The sequence below is a fragment of the Lampetra fluviatilis genome, chromosome 1 (genome assembly GCF_964198595.1).
Source record: "Lampetra fluviatilis chromosome 1, kcLamFluv1.1, whole genome shotgun sequence".
Classification (NCBI taxonomy): Eukaryota; Metazoa; Chordata; class Hyperoartia; order Petromyzontiformes; family Petromyzontidae; genus Lampetra; species Lampetra fluviatilis.
In genome coordinates, this window is record NC_136275.1 from 28,330,951 (window position 1) to 28,354,414 (window position 23,464).

The window sequence follows — 23,464 nt, forward strand, 5'->3', positions numbered from 1 at the left end:
TTATTGACTACTTGTGTTGTGGTCATTGCAAACATGATGCCTTGAATAAAGGTGTCAGTTTTGTACCAGTTAAAAGGGTAAAAACCTACCATTATATTTTGCCACTGGTAAAAGAGATCTCATAGTGTAAATGTTTACCCCGAACTCTCAATACTCTGATATTGCACTGTTTTTGAGTTGTACGCCTTCTGGTGTCATCTGGCCCTACACCAATGGGGACTAGGCTCTAAAGAAAGCCGTCTCGGGTGTGGGCCAATCAACTTCAAGGACAGTGCATATTATTATCCTTATCAGAGTTGCTTCTTTTTGTTTGCTTTATTGACTACTTGTGTTGTGGTCATTGCAAACATGATGCCTTGAATAAAGGTGTCAGTTTTGTACCAGTTAAAAGGGTAAAAACCTACCATTATATTTTGCCACTGGTAAAAGAGATCTCATAGTGTAAATGTTTACCCCGAACTCTCAATACTCTGATATTGCACTGTTTTTGAGTTGTACGCCTTCTGGTGTCATCTGGCCCTACACCAATGGGGACTAGGCTCTAAAGAAAGCCGTCTCGGGTGTGGGCCAATCAACTTCAAGGACAGTGCATATTATTATCCTTATCAGAGTTGCTTCTTTTTGTTTGCTTTATTGACTACTTGTGTTGTGGTCATTGCAAACATGATGCCTTGAATAAAGGTGTCAGTTTTGTACCAGTTAAAAGGGTAAAAACCTACCATTATAAGGTTTATTACATTTGTTTAGAATAAAATTGTTAACACAGAAGCATAGAGTGTTCCTTCGAAGTCCATGCCAAACTGTCTTATTCATAAGAACTGTTACCTGCGATGAGATATGAAGTTGGAGACCTAAAATAACATAACACACACTAAGATAATCAATAAATGTTTAATCAATGATAATCGTGTTATCCTGATTGATACAACTCTGGATAAACGAAACTAAGCCTAATTATCATAACTGCACACATTTAACATAATCGCAAGCATTCGCATAAATTACGATTATCTCAGTGATTATCATAATTTATGCATATAAATACACACATTAACATAATTTATGCGATTTGCAAATTTTTCGGAAAATTATTAATTTTTATTATTTTTATCAAAATTTCATGATTCCAACATATACAACACCTCCTTGCTATGAAGCAGATCAGCAGACACGAAATCTTTCATTTATCGATCTCTCCACGAAACAAAGGAATGTTTTACACAAACTATAACTAGCACAGACTTCTGGGAGTGCGTCATTGATTCAGTGCAAGCCACCTTGTTGTATCTATGCCCCTTTTTGCCAATAATATTTTTTTTAATAGACACGGGGGAAACTTTGTAGCAAACAAAAAGAAAAAAAAAAACCTTGTTCCCCGCTTCCACGGGAAGATGCACGCACACCGCTTCAAAAGGCCAGAAAGCATGAAAGACAGCCATAAAATGTCATGAAACCTCACCGAATTGCACACAAGAGGAAAAGGGGGGGGGGGAATTGCAAGAGGGTGTTAAGAAAATACGCACACTTCAAAAAGGCCCCCTCACAATACAAGAAACAGGCGCCACGAGAAATATAATTATATTCTTAACGGCTAAAAAAATAGAATTGGCAACAAGAAAGCAAACAGACGGGTTTTGAGCCATATTAATTAAACAAAGTTACCAACTTAACCATGAAAATTAAGCAAACATTATCTATCCTCGCTCCAATTGGAAACCAGACTACAGTCTGCACCAGGGGGTCGTGAATCCTCATTTGTTAATTCAATACTGACATTATTTCCCATTAATAATTTTCTACGCGGCCTGACCGAAGCATCAAATAATAATTATGGCAGTCAGGGTCACTCCTAAGCCAAAAACAAATTCCCTAGCCCCGGGATATCAGATAAAATAATAACAGGCTAAGTCACAAATCGTGAATAAACACAAAACCAAATAAGTATGAAATTAGAGAGGATCTCCTAGGAGAGTTAAGGGTGGAGAAGTCTATCATAATTAACCAACATGCAACACTCCAGGAAAAGGGGGCTCAGAGCCGTCTTTGTCTTCCCGAGAGGAACGGCCACAGTGCAGGCACAAACAAAGCAGGGAAATGGCCCTCATAAAAAGTTTCATGGCGAGCGGAGAAGGTGCCCACGAGAAAGGAATTCAACAGATGTCTCTATAAAAAAAACACGCGCCGTACGGGCGCAGGACTGCAGCGAGTGGGGAGAGGGAGCCCGACTGTCTTTGTCTCCCCGCAGCACGGACAGCAAGATTTGCGCACACGAGCAAATAACATCTCCCCATAAAGAAATCAAACCACGATGGAAATACCGTGAACACGGCTACAACATACCTTGCATCACTTACAATCAAATCACAATACTAAGCAGCAAAGTGAGTCTCATTTTAACTTCCAAAGCAAACGAACAACTTAAAGCTGTGTGAAACAAAGGATAAACGCCCAGAGCGAGGGAAGGGATTATAGAACTCGCTTAACGCGTAGGCTTTCGCGACCAATATTATTCATAATCCAAAGCCAAAACGTTATGATTTTGCAATCTCGGTGCGAACGCGAATCGTCAGTCTGGTTTAGTTTGAGGACTCATATGTAACGACGTTTCACGAGGAAACCCCCACCCCTCTTTCCAGAATTATTACGGACAGCTGCTTCTTTGAAGAACCTTATTCCTCCAATAAATCGCACACACGGACACACACACGACACACACGGACACAGATGTGTCCACGCACACAAACAAAAAAAGAATTATATGGTTCCGGCCTTTGAACTAAAAAAAAACAGAGTGGATTTTCCCGATATAAGCCGAGGCAAAATCCCAACAACGATATACCATCGGGGGTATACCACCGGGGGTCAGCGTCCCACCAAGGCTCAGCCTCACCTCGTCTCGTCACTGACTACGAAGGAGCTTTCTCGTCATCCAGAATGGCGATGTTCGCGGAGTAGCGACGTGCATTGACAAGCTGAGGTCTGCACCACCTACGAAGAATCGCTACACTGAGCCGCCGAACTGCGAGTGAAACTGACGGAGATTCCAGTTATCATTCTCGAGCCAACGAAGACATCCAACGTCCACCCAGCAACGAACGAAAGCATCGTTCATCGCCAGAGCGACAACCAGCAAGCAACCTGGAGAAAGGGCGGAAATCGCCAAGCGTCGACCAAGTGAGCAAAGCAGAAAGCACGAAGCAGTGGGGAAAGCCTGATTGAATGGCCGCGAGGAAGAGGACAGCGCCAGCGCATGCGCCGTGTGTTTAATACGCACACACAGATCGACCAGCACCAACGAGAACCGACTCGTCATCCAGCAGTGGAGAGAGAGAACGAGTCACCTCGCCATCAGAGCTAGAGAACGGCACCGCGCCGTCAGAGTATGGGTGCCTGCGCCGAGGGCCGCCAAGCACCACCCCGCGACCAAGCCTCTCCGCGAACCGTAGCGGGCCGACGCCGCTCATCTCCCAGCGGAGAAAGTCGCGGCTGCAACCCGCACGGGCGAGAGGAAATCTCCGAGTCGGTCGTATCACCTCTCCCACTCACAAACTCAAGGAAGCACATACACACACACACACATCTACTTTCCCCGGGGCATGCAAGAATTTATCCAAGAGACAATCCACCTCTCTCACAATGGGACCAACCCTAGACAATCATCAGAAGACTAATTATAAAGTTTGAACACCAGCTGGCCGTGAGGAATCGTGGCCCTCTGAGTAATTAAGAATCCGTCAGTTATAAGAGTGTGAAGTTTTTCTTGCCTTTTCATTTTCGTTTCTCTTATCGCATAAACGACCAATAGATTCGTCAATGCAAACTAAAACTCTCGAAATCCTCATTGCGAATCGACACGTTTACAGAGAGAATATCGTGTCAAACCTGTTTCTTTGTCATAGTCTCGCCAAAGAATTAATTAAAGCAGAGCCAGATACGCTCTCCCACGAACACACGCACCCACCCACTATGGTCAAACATTTCGTTAACAAATATAATCTTGCCGATGAATGTATTGACGTATATTTTTGCCTTTGCGTGTTAGAGTGTCATATGTTGTTTAGAATTAAAATTGCTTAAAACAGAAGTATGTCGAGTGTTTATTTACAAGTCCATGCAAAACTGTCTTATTCATAAGAACTGTAACCTGCGTTAAGATATGAATTTGGAGACCTAACATAACATAAACACACTAAGATAATCAGTAAATGTTTAATAAAAGATAATCGTTATCCTGATTGATACAACTCTGGATGATGAAACTAAGCTTAATTATCATAACTGCACATATGGGTCAAAATTGAGCAGGGCCACCACCTTGTGCCACACAGGGGCAGCTGCTACTTGGGGATGCTCTTCGAGTGTTTGAGACAAGATACGATACAAAACTCCGAATTGCCGGGGCGATTAAGCAAGCACCATATAAATGCACTTATGATAACATAGTGAATGCTTGGGAGCTTATTGGCTCTCGCTCCTGGTTAGAGATCTACCCAACCCACAGGTCCACAAAGACTGGCCACTCTTACCCTGCAGGTTGAACCTAGGAACCGAGTGTTCAACTTATTTCTTGTCATTAACAGCCTGTAACAAAGGTACATCTATTGGAGCGACATCGTCTCAGGCTTACACATCTACCGGGTCTCCATTTGACTTTGCATTATCTCGGAAGTCCACCCACACCTCCACTTCCACAAACTGCTGGGAGTTGCCTCGCTCTGCCTCACAGTCAGAATTCTCCTCCTGCTTCACGTTGCCTCCATCGATGTGAAGGTCCGATTTTGGATTTGAATCTTCATTTTCACATTCTACCTTCACTTCTTGGCTCTTCACCATCACTTCTTCAAATTTCACCTTCACCTCTTCATATTTCACCTCAATTCCTTTAAAAGTGTCCAAGCTGGGATTTTCTTCCGGTTCTTGTTTCATAAGGGATGGGATCATTGCGGCACTTTGACTTTCACAAGCTGATATCAGACACCACTCCTTGTAGATCTTCTGATGCGTGTGTGTTCTCTGGTGTCTTTCAAGAGCAGATGACTGTGCAAACGCCTTCACACACACACTGCAATTGAAGGGTTTCTCTCCCCTGTGTGTTCTCTGGTGTGCTACAAGAGTAGCTGAATGTGAAAACGACTTCCCACACACACTGCACTTGAAGGGTTTCTCTCCCGTGTGTGTTATCTGGTGTATTTTAAGAGTAGATGACTGCGAAAACGCCTTCCCACACACACTGCACTTGAAGGGTTTCTCTCCCGTGTGTGTTCTCTGGTGTACTACAAGAGCAGATGACTGTGCAAACGCCTTCCCACACACACTGCACTTGAAGGGTTTCTCTCCCGTGTGTGTTCTCTGGTGTTTTTTTAAAACAGATGAACATGCAAACGCCTTCCCACACACACTGCACTTGAAGGGTTTATCTCCCGTGTGTGTTCTATGGTGTGCTACAAGATTAGTTGACTGTGAAAACGCCTTCCCACACACACTGCACTTGAAGGGTTTCTCTCCCCTGTGTGTTCTATGGTGTGCTACAAGAGTAGCTGAATGTGAAAACGCCTTCCCACACACACTGCACTTGAAGGGTTTCTCTCCCGTGTGTGTTCTCTGGTGTTCTACAAGAGTAGATGACTGTGCAAACGTTTTCCCACACACACTGCACTTGAAGGGTTTCTCTCCCGTGTGTGTTCTCTGGTGTTCTATAAGAATAGATGACCGTGCAAACGTTTTCCCACACACACTGCACTTGAAGGGTTTCCCTCCTGTGTGAGTTCTCTGGTGCTGTGTCAAATGTTCAGTACGATCCGTGCTGCATGCACACCGATCGCCTTGTTGCCTTTTTGCACCGAGCCGCGCCGAGTGCCTTTGTTCCATCAGACCAATTCTGCAGAGGCAGCGACAGCTGGAGACAGAAAAAAAGTTATATCCACACCATCTACACATCAGTATCAATGCATATACACAGTAACACGTGCCTTACACGTCTATACTTATATATTCATGATATAGTTAAAAAGCATCCCAAATTGATCACATGGGTTGTTATGGCACACAATGAGAGGGCAAATGGTTAGAAACATGCCTTGAAGCCCTCGTATCTTCAAAATTAATGTTAACCCAAAACTCCGAGCACACAATTTCGGCTGTCTGGCTTCAAAATAAATGTTTATGAAAGCTATTTTGGGGAGGGGGCGGGGGCGCAATAATGCATTTATTTTGCACGCAAGTGTGCAGTGACATCACATCTGTGATCAAATCTGATGTCACACCCGCATGCGGCAGCGTTACGCAGTGTGCTTGCTGACATCACGCATCCCCCCCAAACACTTCCGCGTACGACGTGTTTTAATCCAAGACAAGAATCCAAGTCCCGGGCGAAGCCGGCTAGTAAAGCTAGTCTATATATAAAAGAGAAATGTGTGGATATGTGTGTGTCTGTTCGAAATGTTTAGTATACTTCCCAACATGCAACACACTTGAAATTTGACATGTGGGTAGGTTCCACACTGTACACAATGTAATAGCTATAAAAATAGACGTTTGTATTTTTGGAGGGGGGGGGGGGGGGAGAGAAATGATCATGGAGTGTGTGGCGTCAACCCACAACACACCTGAGCTAAGCGCTCTGCAATGCTTACCCCAACCATATGACTCTTCGCGCGCCATACTTCTAGAGCTGTTCACATCGTGCCGAGAGATTTTAGGTGGCGCTTCGCTCCTGGCCGATTGAAGTCAATGGCTTCTCGGAGTTTCAATACAAATCCGTGCAAACAACGGGTACAACTATCTTATATATAAAAGTCTCCGTGCGCTAGCGCTTGCGGGGGATTTGCCTCTCGGACGGTGGGGTTTAAGACCGAAATAATTTGCCAGGCGGCACGCCCTAAGCCCCGTGGTAGAAATAGACTATTCCGTTTTCTCATCCGTAAACTTTAAAGTAGTTTAATTAACACATTTGTGCCGCTTCTATTATTCATTATTTACTTATTGCACGACATCGACCGTACCAAATGACGCCAATTGCGTGGGGGGGGGGCGGACCCTACCAAATGATGCGCGTTCGCTCCAGCTCACGGGGGATATTTTCTTTTACGCGTTTTACAGCCAACACGTACACACATCACGCTGCGGATATTTATTCAGTGTCATGTCCTCTTCGCCCCCCCCCAACACGATGCGTCCAGTTTATACTACAGACTCCGTAGATAATATTTTACTGCTTACATAGCATTATTCTTGCACGGGCAGAGGATGCTGGGGAGGGGGGGTAGCGGCCCAGCCCCTAGCCTGGCAACGTGCCAACTCCGCCGCCTCGCCAATGTAGGCCAGGACGGGGCTACGCATGGCACAAGGCCTCAACATGGCTATGGTAAGTACAAAGTTCCTTGCTTTTTACACTAACAACTCAAGTCCATTGTTTACTATTGTTAAACACATTAGTTGACAAACATTACAATAACAATGTTTGTGTGCAGATAAAAACTCAGCTTCATTGTTCAACATTATGAAACAAGTTCACAGATGTTACAATAAATCTAGATTTGAAGCTTTCGTGACTGCAAGGATTCATACTCTTAGTTCTTTCGGTAAAGTCACGTAGGTAAAAAATGAAATAAAAATTAATAAAAATAAAACAATAAAAATCACAACGTTTCGGAGGCAACACAAGTCTCCGTCATCAGGTGGGACCGTCACAGCCAGATTTGCTGCATCAAGTGAGGGAGGGATTCAAGATGTAAGCTCTTAAGTACCAGTTAAGGGGGAGGGAGGGGAGGGGCTTATCAGAATGTGGTAGCCAATGAATGAAACGTATCGGGAGGGGGGGGGGCTAACAGAGGGACGGGGTACTCGTGGTTGTGGTCAACGACGTGTTTGTGCGCAAGTCACTGTGGATGTACATAATAGAAAAGGAACGAAAATGCCTATGTTTATACCAGTGTTGGCTGACAATAAAGAGAGTACTGTTAAACATTAGGGATGTAAACACTCGGTAAAGTAAAATAGTGCCTGTCAGATAAGATGGTCCAAAAATGTGTAATTACATCTTTTTTGCATGGTTGATAACATCTTTCCAATGATTACTAAGTTTGTACCCATCATCACGGTTGAAATTATGTCTGTGTTTGTATATCTGAATGGCTTCGTGTACACACCTTTGATGGTAGCCAGAGGGTTTGCAGAGCACCTTAGTCTCGGAGAAAACAATCTCATGAGAGCCCACTGCGTTGTAGCAATGATCGGCAATGGCGGAAGACTCAATTTTGCCGTGTTTCAAATCTGACCTGTGCTCGCGGACACGATCAGAGACATGACGTTTCGTTTCCCCAATGTAACAGTCACCACAGATGCAACTCAGTTTATAGACTCCAGGGTATTGCAAGTCAGGTATGACATCCTTCACAGATGGAATTAGATCACGGATTTTATGTACTGTACTGAATCGGACTTGGATCTTATGTTTGTTTAGAATTTTGGAGATCTTTTTGGTCACGCCTGCTATGTATGGTAACGTGACAGTTTTGATAGGAGTTTCAAGTGGCTGTTTGTGTATGGTGGGAGAAACAGCTTGGCGGATGGTGCGTTCAGAGTATCCGTTCATCCTGAGGGCCCGATGTACATGTCTCAATTCACTGGCCAGGTAGTGTTGGTCAGAAATGCCATGAGCTATGTGGTATCGCGTTTTGATGACAGAATTCTTTTGAGATGGGTGGTGGTGGGAATCCGGTTTCAAGTAGGAATCTGTGTGGGTTGCTTTCCTGTAGACAGAATGTCCCAAGGATCCGTCAGGTCTCCTCTCAAACAGAATATCTAAGAATGGTAGTTTGCCATCTTTCTCCACTTCCATGGTGAATCTGATGGATGGATTTCTGGAATTGATGTGGTCCAAGAAGTGGTTCAATGCTGGGAGGCCATGTGGCCAAATTACGAAAGTGTCATCCACATGACATCCACCCTGCGTCCTTCCCTGTGGAAGAGGTATACCATACCAAAATTCTAAACAAACATAACGTCATGTCTCTGATCGTGTCCGCGAGCACAAGTCAGATTTGAAACACGGCAAAATTGAGTCTTCCGCCGTTGCCGATCATTGCTACAACGCGGTGGGCTCTCATGAGATTGTTTTCTCCAAGACTAAGGTGCTCTGCAAACCCTCTGGCTACCATCAAAGGTTTGTACACGAAGCCATTCAGATATACAAACACAGACATAATTTCAACCGTGATGATGGGTACAAACTTAGTAATCATTGGAAAGATGTTATCAACCATGCAAAAAATATTTAATTACACATTTTTGGACCATCTTATCTGACAGGCACTATTTTACTTTACCGAGTGTTTACATCCCTAATGTTTAACAGTACTCTCTTTATTGTCAGCCAACACTGGTATAAACATAGGCATTTTCGTTCCTTTTCTATTATGTACATCCACAGTGACTTGCGCACAAACACGTCGTTGACCACTACCACGAGTACCCCGTCCCTCTGTTAGCCCCCCCCCTCCCGATACGTTACATTCATTGGCTACCACATTCTGATAAGCCCCTCCCCTCCCTCCCCCCTTAACTGGTACTTAAGAGCTTACATCTTGAATCCCTCCCTCACTTGATGCAGCAAATCTGGCTGTGACGGTCCCACCTGATGACGGAGACTTGTGTTGCCTCCGAAACGTCGTGATTTTTATTGTTTTATTTTTATAAATTTTTATTTCATTTTTACCTACGTGACTTTACCGGAAGAACTAAGAGTATGTTACAATAATTATGATTTTGTGAAGATGACAACTCAGGTTCATTGTTTACCATTATGAAACAACCTTTTATAACGCTGTCACGGTCTACTGCCAGCCTGTGATTTCTGCTTATTTCTTCAATGCATTTCTATTGTTTCCATCGCTCACGTCACGCTATTTACTCATACGTAGTACTGCGATACTGATAGCTGTGCCATCATCGGGGATTGCTGTGCCCGTCGATGTGTGTGTGTGAGTCCATGTGTGTGTGCGTGTAGAGCCATGCGTGTCTTTAACTCCACGTGGGTGTCTTTTTCGAAGGGACAACGTCAAAGTGTTTATGTGTGTGTGTTAGGCCATGTGTGTGTGTCAGTCGATCTGTGTGCGTGTACGTCGATGTGTATGTCAGTCCATATGTGTGTGTGTTAGTCCACATGTGTGTGTAAGTCTATACATGTGTGTGTCACTCGATGCGTGTGTGTAAGTCAATGCGTCTGTGTGTGAGTCCATATGTGTGTTAATCCATGTGTATGTGTGTGTAGGGCTATGTGTGTGTCAGTCTATGTATGTGTAAGTTCATGTGTGTGTCTTAGTCCATGTGTGTGTGTGAGTACATATGTGTGTGTACGTTAATGTGTGTTCTAGTCCACGCATTGCTGTGTGCGAGTTGGTGTGTGTGTGTGTGTGAGTCGCTGTATATGTGTACGTCCATATATGTGTGTGCAACTCCATGTGTGTATCTTCTTGGTTTTTTTTTCGGTAAAGTCACGTAGAAGGGAAGTAATAAAATAATAAAAATAAAACATAATAAAATGAAACAATTCTCACGACGTTTCGGCCACAACGCAAGCAGCCGTCCTCAGGTGAAGAATGAGACACTTCAAGCTAGGAACTTTCATATAAGCTGGGTTGGGGGTGGTAGAAGAGCGCCTTAACAAAAAGAATGTGCATATCAAGATGAGTTTAGCATATACATGGGAAATGCGCAGGGGGCGGGGGGGCTTCAAAGTCATACCATGCCCACGCACTATGCAGGATCAAGAGCACCAAGGGGGGGTGCAGGGATTAGCATTAACAAAGGAAAGGAATGCCAATGATATGTAGCTGCAGTAACTAAACAACACCGTAGAAAACTAAGGTATAAACTGCATACAAAGACTAAAATATAAACTGCATAGCACCATCAGTATACTTACTATACTCTACAATAAGCTGAGTTACTAACGGCAAGTAATACATTACAATACTACGTCGTAAAAGTTATATAATATGCTTCCATCTAAACTTTATTCTCTTACATCAACCGAGCATATACCGTACTATATACTGCCATATATAAACCCAACATTAAATTATATACTGTATTGCAATAAACCACATTTCAACATAACACTATGTATTATTCTACCTACCCTAATGTGTATCAAAATGGTTTATTACGTCCTTCCAATGATTGCTAAGCCAGAATCCATCTTCTCGATTAAAATTGTCTCTGTGTTTGTATATGTGGATCGCCTCATGAACGAATCTCTCATGATAGCCAGGTGGTTTGCAGAGAACCTCTGTCTTGGAGAAGTCAATGTCATGTGAGCCCACTGAGTTGTAACAGTGATCTGCCACGGCTGAGGTGTTTGTCCTACCGTGTTTCAGGTCAGCTTTATGTTCACGGATGCGGTCCGAGACATGTCGTTTGGTTTGTCCAATGTAACTGCTACCACAGAGGCAACTTAGTTTGTAAACACCAGGGTGCTGTATGTCTGGAACCACATCTTTTACAGACGGTACCAGATCACGGATTTTATGTACTGTGTTGAATCGGACCTGGATCTTGTGTTTAATCAGGATTTTGGAGATCTTTTTTGTGACCCCAGCAATGTAAGGTAATGGTCTTGAAAGGCTCCTCAACAGGATCCTTCTTGATGGTTGGAGAGATGGCTTTGCGGATTGTGTAGTCGGAGTAACCATTAGCCTTAAGAGCTTGGCGTATGTGTTTGAGTTCACTGGAAATGTGTTCATGGTCGGATATGCATTGGGCTCTATGATATAGAGTCTTGATGAGGGAATTCTTCTGGGATGGATGGTGGTGGGAATCCGGTTTTAGATAAGCGTCCGTATGGGTGGATTTCCTGTAGACAGAGTGGCTCATTGAACCATCAGGTCTCCTTTTGATTAGGACATCCAAAAAGGGTAGCTTGCCATCTTTTTCGACTTCCATGGTGAATCTGATGGCTGGGTGTATGGAATTGATGTGGTCAAGAAATTGGTCTAGAGCAGGCCGGCCATGTGGCCAGATGACAAAAGTGTCGTCTACGTACCTCTTCCATAAGGTCGGGCGTAGAGTGGCAGTCTGGATGGCGTCCGTCTCAAATTTCTCCATGAAGATGTTAGCTACAACCGGAGATAGGGGGGAGCCCATTGGGGTGCCTTCAATTTGCTTGTAGAAAGTTTTATTCCAGGTGAAGTATGTATTGGTTAAGCAGTGTCTCACCAGGGGGGGTACCCCAGCATTCAGTCCCTGATGAACCAAGTCTTCAATGATTGCGATGGTGTCAGGTACAGGAACCTTGGTGAATAAGGAAACCACATCAAAACTGACAAGCAGGTCGTCTGGGGACAGGGCAATCCCCTTGATTGTCGATACCAGGTCAGTAGAGTTTAGTACCGCAGAGGTGGTTTTTCCAGTGAAAGGCCGTAGGATTTCAGACAAAAAACGAGCCAATTTATAGGTGGGGGAGTTGATAGTAGAGACAATGGGACGAAGAGGTGTATCTTCTTTATGTATCTTTGGTAAGCCGTATAATCTTGGTGGCCTGGCTGCAGAAGGTTTCAACGAGAACTGTTTGGTCTGATCAAATAAAGCGGTTGAATCAGAAATTATATTGTTGGTTTTAGTGACAAGGCTGTTGGTGGGGTCTCTTTTTATTTTTGTATAGCTACCATCGTTGAGTAGTTCTTGAATTTTGTTGTTGTATTCTATTTTGTCCATGATGACAGTGGCATTGCCTTTGTCGGCTGAGAGGATGACAATGTCATCCCTCTTTTTTAATTGAGCTAATTCAAAACCCTCATCTTTGCTGATGTTGCTAGCTGGCATCTTGGCGTTTTTGAGGGTTGCAGAGATTTCGGATCTAGCTACGTCTGCAGCGATGTGACTCAAGCCCTTGAGAGCTACATCTACTCGAGCAATTATATCATTAACTGGTATGTGTCTAGGTGTGACTGCAAAGTTTAGTCCTTTAGCTAAATTGGCTCGTTTTTTGTCTGAAATCCTACGGCCTTTCACTGGAAAAACCACCTCTGCGGTACTAAACTCTACTGACCTGGTATCGACAATCAAGGGGATTGCCCTGTCCCCAGACGACCTGCTTGTCAGTTTTGATGTGGTTTCCTTATTCACCAAGGTTCCTGTACCTGACACCATCGCAATCATTGAAGACTTGGTTCATCAGGGACTGAATGCTGGAGTACCCCGCCTGGTGAGACACTGCTTAACCAATACATACTTCACCTGGAATAAAACTTTCTACAAGCAAATTGAAGGCACCCCAATGGGCTCCCCCCTATCTCCGGTTGTAGCTAACATCTTCATGGAGAAATTTGAGACGGACGCCATCCAGACTGCCACTCTACGCCCGACCTTATGGAAGAGGTACGTAGACGACACTTTTGTCATCTGGCCACATGGCCGGCCTGCTCTAGACCAATTTCTTGACCACATCAATTCCATACACCCAGCCATCAGATTCACCATGGAAGTCGAAAAAGATGGCAAGCTACCCTTTTTGGATGTCCTAATCAAAAGGAGACCTGATGGTTCAATGAGCCACTCTGTCTACAGGAAATCCACCCATACGGACGCTTATCTAAAACCGGATTCCCACCACCATCCATCCCAGAAGAATTCCCTCATCAAGACTCTATATCATAGAGCCCAATGCATATCCGACCATGAACACATTTCCAGTGAACTCAAACACATACGCCAAGCTCTTAAGGCTAATGGTTACTCCGACTACACAATCCGCAAAGCCATCTCTCCAACCATCAAGAAGGATCCTGTTGAGGAGCCTTTCAAGACCATCACCTTACCTTACATTGCTGGGGTCACAAAAAAGATCTCCAAAATCCTGATTAAACACAAGATCCAGGTCCGATTCAACACAGTACATAAAATCCGTGATCTGGTACCGTCTGTAAAAGATGTGGTTCCAGACATACAGCACCCTGGTGTCTACAAACTAAGTTGCCTCTGTGGTAGCAGTTACATTGGACAAACCAAACGACATGTCTCGGACCGCATCCGTGAACATAAAGCTGACCTGAAACACGGTAGGACAAACACCTCAGCCGTGGCAGATCACTGTTACAACTCAGTGGGCTCACATGACATTGACTTCTCCAAGACAGAGGTTCTCTGCAAACCACCTGGCTATCATGAGAGATTCGTTCATGAGGCGATCCACATATACAAACACAGAGACAATTTTAATCGAGAAGATGGATTCTGGCTTAGCAATCATTGGAAGGACGTAATAAACCATTTTGATACACATTAGGGTAGGTAGAATAATACATAGTGTTATGTTGAAATGTGGTTTATTGCAATACAGTATATAATTTAATGTTGGGTTTATCTATGGCAGTATATAGTACGGTATATGCTCGGTTGATGTAAGAGAATAAAGTTTAGATGGAAGCATATTATATAACTTTTACGACGTAGTATTGTAATGTATTACTTGCCGTTAGTAACTCAGCTTATTGTAGAGTATAGTAAGTATACTGATGGTGCTATGCAGTTTATATTTTAGTCTTTGTATGCAGTTTATACCTTAGTTTTCTACGGTGTTGTTTAGTTACTGCAGCTACATATCATTGGCATTCCTTTCCTTTGTTAATGCTAATCCCTGCACCCCCCCTTGGTGCTCTTGATCCTGCATAGTGCGTGGGCATGGTATGACTTTGAAGCCCCCCCACCCCCTGCGCATTTCCCATGTATATGCTAAACTCATCTTGATATGCACATTCTTTTTGTTAAGGCGCTCTTCTACCACCCCCAACCCAGCTTATATGTAAGTTCCTAGCTTGAAGTGTCTCATTCTTCACCTGAGGACGGCTGCTTGCGTTGTGGCCGAAACGTCGTGAGTATTGTTTCATTTTATTATGTTTTATTTTTATTATTTTATTACTTCCCTTCGTGACTTTACCGAAAAAAAACCAAGAAGATGAATCCCTGCAGTCACGAAAGCTTTAAATCGAAATCCATGTGTGTATATCGCAAGTGGATGTCTGTGTGACAGTCCACATGTGTATGTGTGTGTACGGCAATGTGTGTGTCACTCTATGTATGTGTGTGTCACTGTATGTGTGTACGTCGATATGTGTGTGTAACTCCATATGTGCGTATCTCAAGTGCATGTCTATGTGTGTGTGAGTCCATATGTGTGTGTGTCTGTAAGTCGATGTGTTTGTGTGTGTCAGTCCATATGTGTGTGTGTGTGTGTCTCAGTCCATGTGCGTGTGTGTTAGTCGCTGTGTGTGCATGCCTCTATGTTAGTCAGTGTAACTCCATTTCTTTGCGTGCCTGTAGGTCCATGTGTGCATCTTAGTCCATGCGTGTGCTTTATTGACCTGCTCAAGGCCTATGATACCATCAGTAGGCCTGGCCTCTGGGTTGCTCTTCGTGCTTTCCGAGTCCCGAACCCACTTATCACCATCCTTAAGGACCTTCATGATGGTGAGCGGCCCCGCATCTTAACTACGTGGCCGTGAGTCAGAGCCATTCCCTTTACACATTGGGGTGCAACAGGGATGTTCTCTGGCTCCCGCATTGGACCACATAGTTCGTCGAGCCTTCAATGCCTGTACCGGAAGAATTCCCATCTGCTACAGATACAATGGGAGGCTGATCGATGCCCGGGTGCGGTCAAGGAATGGCTCCCTATTGCTCAACCACGTTATGTATGCCGATGATCTGCTAATGGCTGCTCACTCGGAGGAGTTTGAGGTGCTGCTGCTGAACCTGGAGCTTGCCACCAACAGGTGGGGCCTTACCATCAGCCCAACCAAAGCTAAGCACCTGCCTGGCTATGTTGTACCATTGGACACTCCACCCCCACAACTCCCAATTGGTGATGGGGCAGTTGTGGAGACAGTGGAGAGTTTCCCTGGGCAGTGTGCTAATGACCGGCTCCGGTTTAACAGCAGAGGTCTCACTCCGAATCAGTCGAGCTGCAGTATCTTTTCATTGGCTGCGTAACGCTGTGTGGAAGCTACCTGGTCTATCACTCCGTACGAAGCTTCAGGTCTTCTCGGCCATGGTCATTCCCTCCCTTCTCTAAGCTTGCGAAACTTGGACCCCCCTAATGGAACATCTTCGCCGGTTAGAAACATTTAGGATGGCCTGCCTACGATCCATGCTGGATTTAACCAGGCTGCATTGTGTGAGGAGCTCACAAATCCTTGAAAGATGTAGGCAAAGTCCCATCGGTGAGCTCCTCCGCCAGGTAAGGCTGGGTTGCTTGAGCCATGTAGCCCGCATGGCCAGACACCGCATGCCTAAACATCTTTTGTTCGGCCGGATCGAGGGGGCTAAACGGCCCAGCATGGGCTAGAGAAGACATGGAGTGATGTGGTACAGGAGGACATGGAGCTGAGTCAACTTGCCGATGACTGGAACCAGCCGTGTCAACATTGGCCTCTGTGGAGGAGCCTCCTGAAGGACGCTACTGGGCAGTTGGAGGCAGTCGCCCTCCAACAACAACGGAGGGTGGAGGAGCGACGCTCACAACAACGAGCGGAGTGCCGGGTGGCTAAAGCACAGCAAGTTGCCACAGTAGGGGGCACAGGTGGTGCATCAGCCAGTCGTCTCAGTCAGTCGACCTGTGACATCTGGGTCTGCCCCGTGACCTCCTGCCAATGGGCGTTCGACACTTTACGTGGCCTCAAGGTGCACATAGCCTGGTACAAGCGTTGTGGTGACGTCACCGCCACTTACTGGCGAATGGCGGTTGTTGTTGTTCAGTCTATGTATGTATGTGTGAGTCGATATATGTGTGTAACTCTATGTGTGTGTGTGTCAGTCGATTTGTGTGTGTAACTACATGTGTGTGCCTGCCTTTTTCGCCCGGGCAACGCCGGGTACTCACCGCTAGTCTTAAATATAAAGCAAAAATGACATCTGTTTGTTTGTGTGAAGCAGCAAAAACTCTCCAACGCTGAGCTCTGGTGTCATGAAATTTTCACAGCTGATGATGTCTGGAATTTCTAAGTGAACGCGACTATTTTCAGCTCACCACGTCATTCCCTTCCCGAGTTGTCGAAATCTTCCTCATGTAGAAGTGGGTTAAGGTTAAATTTCATTCAGTGAAAAACATCCGATTTAGTTAAATTGATTACTTTCAGCTTTTCTTTCTTACAAGAATACATTTTTCAGGGTTTTTCAGTGAAATAGGGGAATATTAAATTAATCCAAGACAAGAATCCAAGTCCACATGTAGAGAGTGAACACCGCCAGGCGTCCAGAATAAAAACCGCCACGCGTCCAGAGTGAACACCGCCACGTGTCTAGAGTGAACACCGCCACGCGTCCAGAGTGAACACCGCCACGCGTCCAGAGTGAACACCGCCACGCGTCTAGAGTGAACACCGCCATGCTGTTGACGAGCCTCACCTTGTTGTTGTTGTGGGCAGGTCACTTCTGAAAACAAGAGCGGTATAGCAGCTCAAGCGGGCTTGGCCTGGTAAAAAGAAAAACTGTGTTAATATTTAAAGTAAAAGTTACAAAGTGGCGAGCCGGGTGAAGACAAATTCAACTTAAGCGAGAGAATTGAAGCAAACGCCATCAGGCGAGGGCAGGAGGCAAGGCCCCGCGTTGTTAAGTTCCAACCTGGACATCGCTTCCATGCTCGCTGCTACTCAATTGACATCCCTACGAGAGAGAGAGCGAGGCTCTACCTCGGTAAACAACAACAACCACCACAACCACCACAACCACCACCACGACAACAACCACCACAACCGCGATGAGAATTTCTCACCTCGGATTTCAGTGCACGGGCGGAGCGGCAACTTCCTGGTCCCTCGCGACGTCACGCAGCAGCAGGTGACATGACGTCACGCAGCAGCAGGTGACATGACGTCACTTGCGGGGTACGATGACACTCCCCTCCTTCAATGAGCGGCTCTAAACTCGCAATGGCTTTCACAAAACATTATGTTAATGAGCCGCCAGTTACCAGGCGTGGCTTTGCCCAAATAAGGATTGGCTCTAGGACAGAAATCGGCAGTGGCCGAGCAGAGGTGACGTCACGCTCAAGAGCACGGTGGTCGGGGAAGGTGACATTACGTCACTAGCGAGGCACACCTCCCCCTGGCGTTTGACGCCGATGAGGTCACGCTGCGCTGTGACTTCAGAGAGCGGGGTCAGAGTTCAAGTTTGTTGACAGAAAGGGAGCGGCAGTGTCGACTCAGCGTCAAACGAGAACCCGGTGCGGTGTGTAAACATCGCCACTAGGGAGACAAAGGTGGCCGGGCGTGGTGCTGGCCACCCACCCCCTCGTGTGCCGTGACGACCTCCATCGGTGCAGCTCGCTGTGAGCAGCACTTTGTAGATGTTGTGGCTTGGCTCTCCAGCACACCGCTGGCGACATTTCACGATGACATTTTCAGGTCCATAAAAAGAAAATCAGCATACTAACCTATGCCGTTTTTGGCAAAATTGATTAAAAAAAATTGCTTTTTTCAAAGAAAAGTGCATTCCTTGGTTGTGTTTAGCCTGAGTAGCCTATATATTACATTAAAAGTGGGGGATTTCATGCATGAAATTTTCTAATATAAAAAAGTTAATCGGCATACTGTGCCGTTTTTAGGCTCAATAAGCTCAACTTTCACAGCTTTATTTTAGGACGAAAGTTAATTCCTATATTATATTTAGCCTTAGTATGCTATGTATTACATTAAAAGTGGAAAATTTCACGATGAAATGTTCACGTCCCAAACAGAAAATCGACATACTAACCTGCTGTATTTGGCTAAAATTGAACGAATTTTTACAGCTGTATTTTTAAATAAAAAGTGCATTCCTCGGTTGTATTGAGTTTGAGTAGCCTATATATTACATTAAAAGTGGGAAATTTCACCATGAAATTTGAAGTAAAAAGATCAAATCGGCATACTTTACCAATGCCGTTCTTGGCCAAAATTTGCTACATTTTATAGCTAGATTTTCCAAGAAAAAGTGAATTCCTCCATTTTGTTAAGCATTAGTATGCTCTATATTACTTTAAACGTGGGAAATTTCATGATTAAATTTTCACGTCCCAAAAGAAAAATCAGTTACTTATGCCAGTTTTAACCAAAATAAGCCAAATTTTCATAGCTTCATTTTTCAACAAAAAGTTAATTCATCAATTGTATTTACCCTTAGTATGCCATGTATTAGATTAAAAGTGGAACATTTTATGATGAAATGTTCACGTCCCAATATAGAATATCGGCATATGCTGTTTTTGGCCAATAATGGCCAAATTTTTACAGCTTCATTTTTTAACAAAAGTACAATCCTCGGGTGTGCTTAGCCTTAGTATCCTATATATTACGTAAAAAAGTGGGAAATTCCACCATGAAATGTATAAGTAAAAAGGCTCTGACATGGCTATCTTTGCCTTACAAAACAGATAGGCAAAGTGAGCATGACCAAAACTTTTTTTACAAGCGAGAAAAATCAGCAACAATGAGGCCATTTGCTGAATTCTTGGCTTCTCCATCCATGACCGTCCCCCCACAGTCGTCCATTTGGCACTTCACCTCCAAAATGGTCAACGCATCTACGTCAAAAAAAATGCCCAACAACAGGCCCTGGCTCCACAAGATGCCACCCTGATGGCGTTCTTGGTTTTGTGCCCAAGTGACCCATTTGCTGCCAACCTGCTCTACCATTAAGTTCCATCCTACTATACATGGATTGCTAAAAAAATGGAAGCGAAGTGCTGCCGACGGTGAATCGGATTCCTTAGGACGAGTCTGTACAGTTCATCCCAACAATCAGCAGTGCTACTTTTTTCCCAATGCTTCTCCATGTTGCCAAAGGGCACAAATCTTTCCAAGACCTATCCACAGTGGAACGAGCTGTCTGTCAAACATACAGGGAAGCTTGCAATCTTCGTGCAATTCTTGTGCACTGTCCTTGAAGTGCAGTGTCCTTGAAGAACCAATTATCATATTTTTACTGGCAAATGAGGTTCCCATAGTGTAGATGCTTGCCCCGAGCTCTCATACTCTGATGGTGCATTGTCTTTGAGTTGTGCGCCTTTTGGCGTCGTCTGGTCCAACCCATGTGAGACTAGGCTCTAAGGAAAGCTGTTTCGGGTGTGGACCAATCAACTTCAAGGACAGTGCACATTATCAGAGTTATGTTCTTTTGTTTGTATTATGACTGCAGGTATTGCGGTCTATGCAAACATGACTCCTTGTAAAAAGGTGTCAGTTTTGTTGCCAGATAGAAGGGTAAAGAACCAATTATCATATTTTTACTGGCAAATGAGGTTCCCATAGTGGTCTCTGAAAGGCAACAGCAGAAGTCACACTGATTTGCAGTAAGTATTCATTATTATGTTTGGTTTTTGTGTGAAAATCATGTTTTGCTGGTTTTGTTCTTTGAACAGTGATGTTGATGCACGGTTCATTTTGTGCACCAGTAAAACATATACCTACGTTTTGAATTTGAAAAAATCATAGTCCCTCCAACAAGGTTAAGAACCACTGCTGCTAGACTGAACACCGCCACGAGTCCAGAGTGAACGGCGCCACGCATCTAGAGTAAACACCGCCACGCTGTTGACGAGCCTCACCTTGTTGTTGTTGTGGGAAAGTCGCTTCTGAAAACAAGAGCGGTATAGCAGCTCAAGCGGCTTGGCCTGGTAAAAAGAAAAACTGTGTTAATATTTAAAGTAAAATTACAAAGTGGCGAGCCGGGTGAAGACAAATTCAACTTAAGCGAGAGAATTGAAGCAAACGCGATCAGGCGAGGGCAGGAGGCAAGGCCCCGCGTTGTAAAGTTCCAACCTGGACATCGCTTCCATGCTCGCTGCTACTCAAATAACATCCCTACGAGAGAGAGAGAGAGCGAGGCTCTGCCTCGGTAAACAACCACCACCGCCACCACCACCACCATCGCGATGAGAATTCTCACCTCGGATTTAAGTCACGGGCGGAGCGGCAACTTCCTGGTCCCTCGTGACGTCACGCGGCAGTAGGTGACATGACGTCACTTGCGGTGTACGATGACACTCCCCTCCCGCAAAGAGCGGCTCTAAACTCGCGACGTAGTTCACGAATAAATTATGTTAATGAACCGCCAGTTACCGGCCGTGGCTCTGCCCAAATAAGGATTGGCACTGGGACAGATATCGGCAACGGCCGAGCGGAGGTGACGTCACGTTCAAGAGCGCGGTGGTCGGGGAGGTGGGTGACATGACGTCACTAGCGAGGAACACCTCCCCCTGGCGTTTGACGCCGATGAAGTCACGCTGAGCGGTGACGTCAGAGAACGGGGTCGGAGTTCAAGCAGTGACGTGATGAGCGCTGCGCTCCGCACCGACCAGCCGAGTTCCATTCCCGCTCGTGGCCAACACCGCCAGTGACGACTTTCTGAACCGGTCCTGAGCCTCCCCTACGTCGACTCAGCCTCAAAAGAGTGTCAAGATCGCCACTGGGGAGAAAAAGGCGGCCGGGCGTGGTGCTGGCCACCCACCCCCTCGTGTGCCGTCCCACCCTTAATAGGTGCTCGCTAACAGCACTTGCCCCTACAGTCTGTTGCCTCCCTATCGCCGGAACCACTCCAGTGGGGATCTGTCTGCAGATGTGGCTCATGTCAGGCAGAGATTGCAACCAGGTGGTCCGTTGTCAACAGGTGCAATCACAAGAGCGGCGTCGGCCCAGCTGCAGACTCACGACTTGATGGATCTTGGGAGGGAAGATGAGCTGCTGAATTTTGGTGGCAGCAATGGAAGCCAGGACAGCAACCTTGACATTGCCGCAGGTAGCACAAGTTATACTGGTTGGAACCTCCTGGTTACACCAGCCCACAGGGGATTATTGTGTCCGTCCGTCCGTCGTGCAGGGAGGGGCTGGGTGGGGAGGGGCTGGGTGGTGTGGGGAGGGGCTGGTTGGGGTGGGGAGGGTGGGGTTGGGCTGGGTGGGTAGGGTGGGGAGGGGCTAGGTATGGAGGGTGGGGCTGGGTGGGGAGGGGCTGGGTGGGGAGGGTGGGGCTGGGTGGGTGGGGAGGGGCTGGTCACCCCATGGTGCCCTTATAAAAAACTCAACGTTTAACCTACTCACGCCGGCTTGTGCCCTCCCTCACAGTCGGGCATATTTGCGGAATTCACCACGCCGCCGTTAACCCTGGCCATTGACCGAGCAACCAAATGTTCCTACCAGCTCCCTCCGCAAGAATGTGTTTCTGTTCATTTCCCATCACAACAACGGCAATAAGGGAATAACCTAAGAGTTAAATATTACCGCTTGATGGAATAAATTATCCTTCACTTGCACTAAGTGGAGTGGAATTTACTGTTGCGTTGCACAATTTGTTGAACAAATTGTGATAGCCTTGTGAGCTTTACAACTGACACACCGCCCCAAACTAGACGTAAATTTTGATCTTGTTCATGGGTTATTAAAGGCCCGAACATTACAACTCTGTGTGCGTTTTTTTTGTGAGTTGATATGCAAATTCCTTTGTCAAGGCGCCCTCCTCTAGCCCAGCATAAATATACGCTGCCAAGCGTGGTGGTGTTTCATTCAGACGCTGTCTTTCCAACATACCTGTTTCTTCTCCTGAGGATGGCTGCTTGCGTTGTGGTCGAAACGTCGTGAGAATTGTATTTTATTATGTTTTATTTTTATTATTTCCCTTCTACGTGACTTTACCAAAAGAACCAAGAAGATGAATCCCTGCAGTCACGAAAGCTTTAAATGGAAATCTTTAGAAATAGTTTTAAACAATCCAGGACGGTTTGCTTTAATGGAAACATTCCAACTGTGATTGTATTTGTTTGGGATGTCCCCGCGGCAGTCGAGGTTTTTGGCAATGATCTGCAGGGATGGTGCGTTTCCGTTCCTAGTCGCGAGGGCATATCCTTGTTACTGCGCCGTCCGTTAGAATTGGTTCACGTTCGGAGCAGTGAGGAAGCCCGCTTATCTTGCTTAAGTTGTTGAGTTGCATCGGCAATAAACCCAAAGGGCAACCTTACCCGGTAAATACAGCAAACCATATAGTAAACCACTTTAGTCTTCGTTCCTGCAATGAAAGAATAACAAAGCTACACCAACTCTCTCCCGAAGCCCTCTTCTGGCTTGCAGACCTCGACATGTTCATTCATCTCCTGAACATATTGCCAGAATTGGAGTAAATTGTAATATGGTGCCACCTAGTGGCGATACAGCTCAGACGAATCTTTTAAGTAAACGGGCGGCAAAGCTTAGTTTTCGATTCATGTTCATCATCATTACTCTGGTCAACAAAAAAAGAATTTTGGCCTGGACTTTTGCAGCTGTTTTAGACTAATTTCTGGGTGCTGATTCCAAATCTGATCTCAGATTTGCTCTATCACATCTCATTTTATGCTATCGGCATACCCCATTTTCATTGATTTTACCCGAAATTAACTCTGTCACTTATGATTGCAAGTTGTTGCGAGTCAGTGACTGCTTTAGTGTTAAAATATGGTGCGGTA

The 23,464-nt window shown here is 45.3% G+C and overlaps 1 protein-coding gene across 2 annotated transcripts; it reads right to left on the bottom strand.

Moving 5' to 3' along the window:
- Nucleotides 1-697: 697 nt before the first annotated feature.
- LOC144934469 (uncharacterized) lies at nt 698-21,009 on the bottom strand. Of its 2 annotated transcripts, none has more exons than XM_078860260.1 (5): nt 20,920-21,009; nt 20,579-20,644; nt 17,768-17,928; nt 17,401-17,467; nt 698-5,896 (listed from the first exon to the last, which is right to left on the bottom strand). In XM_078860260.1, the coding sequence occupies exon 5, from the start codon at nt 5,866-5,868 to the stop codon at nt 4,624-4,626; it is 1,245 nt and encodes a 414-aa protein (XP_078716386.1). In that variant the 5' UTR covers nt 5,869-5,896; nt 17,401-17,467; nt 17,768-17,928; nt 20,579-20,644; nt 20,920-21,009; the 3' UTR covers nt 698-4,623. The 2 variants fall into 2 exon arrangements, with proteins under 2 accessions (XP_078716386.1, XP_078716396.1); XM_078860270.1 differs by lacking the exon at nt 20,920-21,009 and adding an exon at nt 20,793-20,899.
- Between the last annotated feature and the right edge of the window lie 2,455 nt (nt 21,010-23,464).

Excerpts from the sequence above, each read along its gene's own strand:
- LOC144934469 (XM_078860260.1), bottom strand. The coding sequence starts at position 5,868 with ATGGAACAAAGGCACTCGGCGCGGCTCGGTGCAAAAAGGCAACAAGGC.